A 7097-nucleotide genomic window follows, 5' to 3' on the forward strand; every position below is an offset into this window, starting at 1 on the left:
TAAAATAAAAACAGGCTTTCATTTAATTACATCTCATCATAAAACCAGCCAAAATCACATCAGCTTTCAAAAACCTCCAGTAAAAGAGACTGAAGTGCAATGGAGTATTTGGCAGTTCTCGTTTTAGCCAGGTGATTGCCTGAGATGCTGCTATACTTCAAAATGAAAGAACCAGATATATCACCTGTTAAAAAAAGGATACAAATAATTGTGCTATCAGACTAAAATGCTTGCATGATTAAATTGCTTAAACCTGGAATTTAGTAAATTAATGAAACCAGTCAGGTGATAGGTTGAAATTGGCTTTTGCATGAAATTTCCAAAATTGCAGCTCAACCTAGTTGGATGGGCATCTAGCAGTGAACAACAGAGAATACTGCATCTGGACTTGCAAAAGATTTCTAGCTAGACTATTAACTCATTAATCCAAGACCACATTTGATTACTAAAACATATTGTACAGAACACAAAATATCACATGCAACAAACAGTAGCTAATAGTTCAAGTCATGTTATTTTTTACACCTTGTCTGAAATTGCTGAAGTTACAAATTTGTGTTAGCCAATCAGATAAAGAAGCTTCTGAGGAAAGTTTTGACGGGATAACTTTTGTAAGAACAGAAGGGGAAAAAATGAAAGACCAGAAAAGAGATGTAATTTCTTCAGTTTACGATTCTTGTTAAAAGTCAGATGGTGTACAAAGTTCAAGCATGGAGAAATTTTTACAGGCTTGACAATCGTGCCTAGGCACCTAGTGGTTTCCTCATTTTTAGGCAAAACAGTTACCTGATCACTTATGTTGCAATCAACCGGCCACTTCTGCAAGAAACTAATGCTTAATTAGGTAAGTGACTGCTTTCTCCACAAAAGATCACATATCATATATTACACCTTTAATAAACATTAAACCATTTATATGAAGTTCATACATCATATGCGTCCTGCGTACACGCACCTCAACTATTCACTTACATCAAATCATGGTCAAATTGTAGCACATTATTAGTTCTTGCTAAACTATTATGATGTTTACGCTATTCAATCAACTTTTGCAATTTAAGTCACTCATCTTTTGCACTCAGTGAGAAGTATGAATTCATGTTATATGTAATTCTCTTGTTTAATTATTTCCAAAATAAATTTATAAAAACTAATTTTCATGTTGCTCCTTTTCATAACATGTACAAAAAAGTGACTAATCTTTAATTGAATTGCATATTCTTTTATCGTACATAGTTTTGTGGGACTATATATATTTACTTGAATAAAATATTGCATTTAAATATTATATTTCAGAAATTTTTCCTAGGCATCCAACTGGACCATCTAAACCATTAACCTTGGCATTCATGATAAAACCTTAGATATCACCGAATACAACAAACCAACATGATGCAGTTTAATTATTAGTGATTCTTCAGCACTGCTCATTATTAAGAATAAACAATCAGTAACAAAAAAAAGAATAATATATCTCATCTAAGCACGATAAGAAATCCACATTTCTTATTCAAAAGAGTTTTTCAATTATGACCAATGTTCCATAGAAAAATACCCTGAATTGTCAAGATGCACTGAACCCATCTCTTATAAATGAATAACAATCTTGGGCTGTCTCCTTGGTGTGTATCAGCAAGTAAAAGGTTGCACAATCTTTGGGCTTGCTGTTTTTGGCTAGATAGAAAACAAATAAGATGCTATTGTAAATATTTGAACTTGCACAATACCAGAAAATAAAAATGCTATAAGGTTTTCTCATCAAATGAAATCTAGAACTTTGCCTGAATTATCAAATAAAAATTTGTGCTTGAAGCATTTCTTACTTCGCATAAGCTATAGCATCTTGGCATAAGGCCATAGTTCGAGCCATGGCAAGATCTCTACCCCTTGCATTGCCATATTTATGTTGACAACTCCTGAAAATTCAATAAACATACTACATGTTGGTGCATTAAAAGGAGAAAAATAATAAGCAATGAATGAAAATCCACAGAAACAAGGCATTACAATTATATAAAGAAAATCTGTTTACTAAACTATGACTGTATAACATAGGTAAGGGAAGAAAATCGATAAATATTTTAGGAAGTTCATTGTGATCACAAATTGCTGCTGTGAAATAGAAGGCAAGTCTATTTAAACCCCTCGTTATTTATTTAGTTGCACTATTTAAATTCATGGTATAATCCATTTATTCACAGTTCATAGCTCATAAGTCCTAATTAGAAGCATACACATGAATTGGTCGGTTGATCCAAAGAAGAAATCCACCTGATTTTGCATGAACAAGGTATCTGACTTATATTAGAAGGTAACTGCTACTACACTCGACCGCAGCATTGGTGGGTTTCTTTCACAATTTAATGCAGATACAATACAAAGTGAAAAAAAATATATATCACTATTTGTATTCATGATATAATCCATTTAGTCACAGGTTATAGCTCAATAAGTCTTAACTAGAAGCATACACATGAATTGGCCCATTGATCCAAAGAAGAAAGCCACCTGATTTTGCATGAACAAGTTATCTGACTTATATATTAGAAGATAACCAGTAACATATACGTACAATGCACAACAGCAACAGCGATTAGTTTCTTTCACAATTGAATGCAGAAACAAAACCAAGTAAAAAGAAAAACTACCTATCAATAAACAGATCTCCAAAATCATCAATGATTATTGCAGTAGGAAAGCTCTTGTACAGATGAAATGCTGCAAAATACTTTGTGATTCCCTCATAGTCTTCAATGTACCTACAAGCAGATGGAAGTTTAAACTTAATCTGTTACTTTCCTTTCAAGATTATGTTAATGTAGGTTCTTTCTATTGACTAACAAGCCAAATTTGAAAAAGTTTTCCATGCCATCTGAAGCATGTCTCCTACAAATGTCTCGTTACAATGCAGGTAAGTGGGCCAGTCCCAGACCAAGAGCTGCCTCCACATGGACCTCCCTGTTTCTCAGTCCAGATGAGTCATGAGGTTCCACTGGGGTCGAAGATGGCAAAAGGGTACGACGATTCCTATCTTTATGAGGATCACAAGTCACATCTCTTAGTCCACATCAAGAAAGGTTAGTAACCCTTCATGAAGAGCAAATGGATTAAAAATTCATGTTGGGAACTCCTAAAGAGGCTAATGCTTCCTCCACTTTCCCGTGATGTGCAACTGCCCAAAATAAAGGGTCAAACACAATTCAACCACAAAGAAACAATGAAGAACAGCAACATATTGAAAGAATAGTCTATTTTTTTTCTTTATAATAGCCTATAATTAGAAATTAAATAAAGGCCTTGCAAGTCTCCTTGACATCCTTTCCATAGTTTTTTTCTATCTTTTCAGCAAAAAAAAATAATTATCTTTTATCCTGCTATTGGGAGGTCGCATCTCTTCCCCGAACAAGAGAAACTTCAGCTGGGGATGTTATTTTTCAGGGTTTAGAATCAAAGTAAGGTAAAACCAATATTGTCAAGAAATGCTAAAGAGGAGAAAGTTGATTTGACGAAATAGAAGAGTCTGAAGGATGTAAGTAGATGAGCCAAGATCACAAATGATGTTGATGATGATCTGGTGGATCTTGATGATCATTAAAGCTCTTGGATTGATATATGGTTTCATTTCTTTTGTTTTGTTATTTAGATATGAATAATTAAATTATCATTTTGTTGATTGAATGCTATATAGACAGTTAAACTTGTGTAATTTGGTGCTTTGATGGTAATCATCTTGCATATGTTATGATATAAAACTTGTATTTTGATTGATGTTTTTTATTTTAATCACTATCTATAGTCTATACTGTTATATTTTCATAATTTTATTAAAATAAGTGCCTTGATTCACTTGGGCAGGCACCTAAGAAGCTAAGCACCTATCACCTTAGACAATAAGAAGCCTCAGTGCCTTATAGTGCCTAGTATTTTTGACAAAATTGTGTGACAAGGAACGAAATTTTGGTAACTGGACATGTACTGGTCAATGGCTGAACTAGAGTGGGTCTGACCCATGCCGACATACTGACACATAGTATGCTGTCGTATACCGTGGTACCGTTTAACTTCAAGGGGAGGTCAAAGAAGGAAGAAGGAAGGAAAGAGGAGGAGGCGGAGGAGGAGGAGGAGAGCACGCATTGAAGTAGGAGAAGGAAAAAAAGGTGGTGGAGGAAGAGGAGAGGTACTAGAGCATAGAGTGTGCTGGGCTATGAGTGATAGGTGGATGGGCAGCAGTAGGTGGGCATCGACGGTCAGGCTTTGATGTGGAGGGAAGATGTCTTCTGAGGAATTGAAAGCATTACAGGGCAAAAACTATCAATCCAGTTCTCTATTAAAACAGCCAGACGTACTATTTAAAAATATAATAAACCGTCTGAAATGGGGCATCTACATCTCGGTTCACACTTGAACTGGTAAACACTGGTCAGTATATGGACTGGTCCGGGTGAAATTAAATTCCTTGCCAGGTGAAACCGATGGCTACTTTTAACAATGAATAATGATGTTTAAGTTTTCCACTACTGGATGCGAGAAGCTATTAATGTGATGACGAAGTTCCAAAAAGATATGAGTGGACTCAAGGTGATGTTCCGACACAATTAAAGAGAATTCAGGTAAACCTTTTTTACTGTTCCAGGCCTCTTATTTGCTCAAATTCCAATATGTCACATTCTCTCAGCATTAAAGCATAGGAGTCATAGTTTTTTTAGTTATTATTCTTGTATATGTCTCCATAACTCCATTGTATCTTCTTAGTGAATCTTCAGTTGGATAGTTATCTATACTAGAATCTTCTTCACATGTCAGCTTATTTTGATTGCAAAACCATTGCATTTACAGTGGAGATGGAAATGGTTCAAGAAATATGAAACCTTCCTGATCCAAATCTTACTACATCCTTTTCATTATAATTTGTCTTAAAATTTTTTTATCAGCTGTTCGGCTCTATAATTCATTTCTATTAAAGTGAAATTCCCATGTATCCTTCCAAATTAATGCTGTACAAATTGTGTCATTGAAGAATTTTGTCTTATTTACAACACCATGGAAGAAGTCAAGAATGCTCTATCCTTTTTTCTTTTTTCTTCCCCCTTTTTATGTTGCCAAAGTTAACGAGATCAAGATTGTGTTCGCAAGTACATGTCTAAATTAATATCTAAAGTAAAATTCACAGTAACCAACTTTCCAGTATTCAGAAACTTCAGGTGAAAGTTAACCAGATACCTGAGTACTGTCACAAGACATGAGATTCATATCTCATAATTTGGTCATATCACAACCATATGCTCCTCCAAATTAAAAAAGTCGTTGTAGATGCAATACAAACATTTAATGTCAACCAACAAACTTTGTTCTACAATCAACATTGCCTTGCTCATCTAGGTTAGTCAATTTACCATAAGATGTGGCATATCTTCTGCTGCCAAATTCCAGGACGAGCCAATTTTGTGCTCACAGTGCATTAACCAATTTTCCCATTCATGTGTAAGATAATTCCTCCAAATGAATAATTAAGTTCTAATCCAAAAAACACAAAATAAAAATTTTACGTTTACAATTATCTTGTTACATTTACATATAGAAATAGGTAAGTAACTAAAAGAATCCATACTGCCCAAAGTTGGTCAACCACAGCACAAGCTCGACTAGATTTTATAACTTTTTCCAGTAGCTACATGCACGTATATATACCTATTTATCATTAGATTAAGATGCCCATTCTATTAAGTCAAAAAGAATAAAAAATGTGAAATCGCGATAAAAAGAGGAAACATCTGTGGATTAGAATATCTTACTTCATTTGTATCCTTTCAAGCAATTCAGCAGCTGGATCGATGTCCTGAAAAAGAAGAAAGAAAGTGAATCTCAAGAGATCAGAAGAAAAGAAATAATGAACAGAATACAAAACGGCCTAGTTTTCAGAATCCAAATGGAAACAATGAAAGACAGGCTGAGAGAGAATGCCTGTGAAAGAAAGGGTGGCTTGTACTCTAATCTCCTCTTGTTACAGATGAAAACCACATCGCCATTTGTCTCCGATGCGCGGTTGATAGCGAATTGAAACAGAAGAGACGTCTTCCCACTGATTCCTTTTATGAAAGGAAATGCATATTTATGTGAGCAACGAGAATCCAGAGATGGGGTCAGGTTCTTAAAGAAGGAAAAGGGTGTAGAGAGGAAGTGAGGAAATAGAGGGAGACCAGGAAGGAGGACCGGAGAGGAGGGTAACGGGCGGTACGGCCTCGGGGGCCCCGCCTTGCCTTGGCCTGGCCGAGAAGAAGCTTTCCAACATCTTCGTGGATACAAACCCCGCCGATCACGTGCTCGAAGAAATGCTCCACCGGTTGGTGCTCAATTGAGAGGTCTCGACAACTCCTCTTTTGGATCGAGCTGATGTGCTTATTAGCGGATGCAGCGCCTCACCTTGGCATGTCGGCTTTAACGGATCGGATCCGGAGTGTGGCATGACTTGAAAGTTCGAAAACGTAGCACTTGCAGATTAGGTTGCATGTCAAAACTGGCTTCATGTTCAGAATGTTCTATCTTACGAGTTATCTCATTACATATTGTATGGTTTATCTCATTAATCCGACAATGTCAAATCCATGGCAAGAAAATGCTGTACAACAATTGCCTACGAATCTTAAAAGGTTTTTGAGTTTGATTCTAACTAATTTGTAAAACAAAGTTAAAGCCGATCGATTCGACTAGCATTCTAAAGTTTACTTGAACAAAACCTGATAACCAAGTGTATTAATGTATCTATAATGGTCAAAAGTTATTGTCCAGTTGATTGTTATGTTTAACAATTGTTATTCTCATGCTTGTTATGTTTTTAATATTTATTTTAATCTTTTCTATCTAAGAAAAATGATTGATAGAATCAAATTTGTTTCTTGTGTTTTTCTTTTTTAATTCATTGGCATCCATTTGAATCCATATTCGTCCTACACTTCATCCACTTACGTTCTCCTTTTCACGTATTTGAACCAGTATCGACTGATTCGAAATGGATATAAATTACGGAGATTAACACTTACTTAGAGTAAGAACACTAAACCATCTAAGTTTTGAAATAGCATGGACATCTACTGACATGA

The 7097-nt window shown here is 35.3% G+C and overlaps 1 protein-coding gene across 2 annotated transcripts in view; it reads right to left on the reverse strand.

The window, feature by feature from the left end:
* Positions 1-6412, reverse strand: part of LOC103973664 (uncharacterized) — a 6572-nt gene extending 160 nt beyond the window's left edge. The window contains exons 1-7 of one of the 2 annotated variants that reach the window (XM_009388296.3): positions 6198-6409; positions 5962-6079; positions 5793-5836; positions 2649-2759; positions 1824-1916; positions 1556-1674; positions 1-184 (exon numbers count right to left, since the gene is read on the reverse strand). The exon at positions 1-184 is cut by the window's left edge and continues 160 nt beyond it. In XM_009388296.3, coding sequence (XP_009386571.1) covers positions 60-184; positions 1556-1674; positions 1824-1916; positions 2649-2759; positions 5793-5836; positions 5962-6079; positions 6198-6289 — 702 coding nt within the window. In that variant the 5' untranslated portion in view covers positions 6290-6409 and the 3' untranslated portion in view covers positions 1-59. Of the gene's footprint in view, positions 185-1555; positions 1675-1823; positions 1917-2648; positions 2760-5792; positions 5837-5961; positions 6080-6197 lie in introns of both variants that reach the window. The other variant, XM_065083405.1, reaches the window with a different exon arrangement.
* Positions 6413-7097: the final 685 nt, after the last annotated feature.

The sequence above is a fragment of the Musa acuminata genome, chromosome BXJ1-9 (assembly GCF_036884655.1).
Source record: "Musa acuminata AAA Group cultivar baxijiao chromosome BXJ1-9, Cavendish_Baxijiao_AAA, whole genome shotgun sequence".
Classification (NCBI taxonomy): domain Eukaryota; kingdom Viridiplantae; phylum Streptophyta; class Magnoliopsida; order Zingiberales; family Musaceae; genus Musa; species Musa acuminata.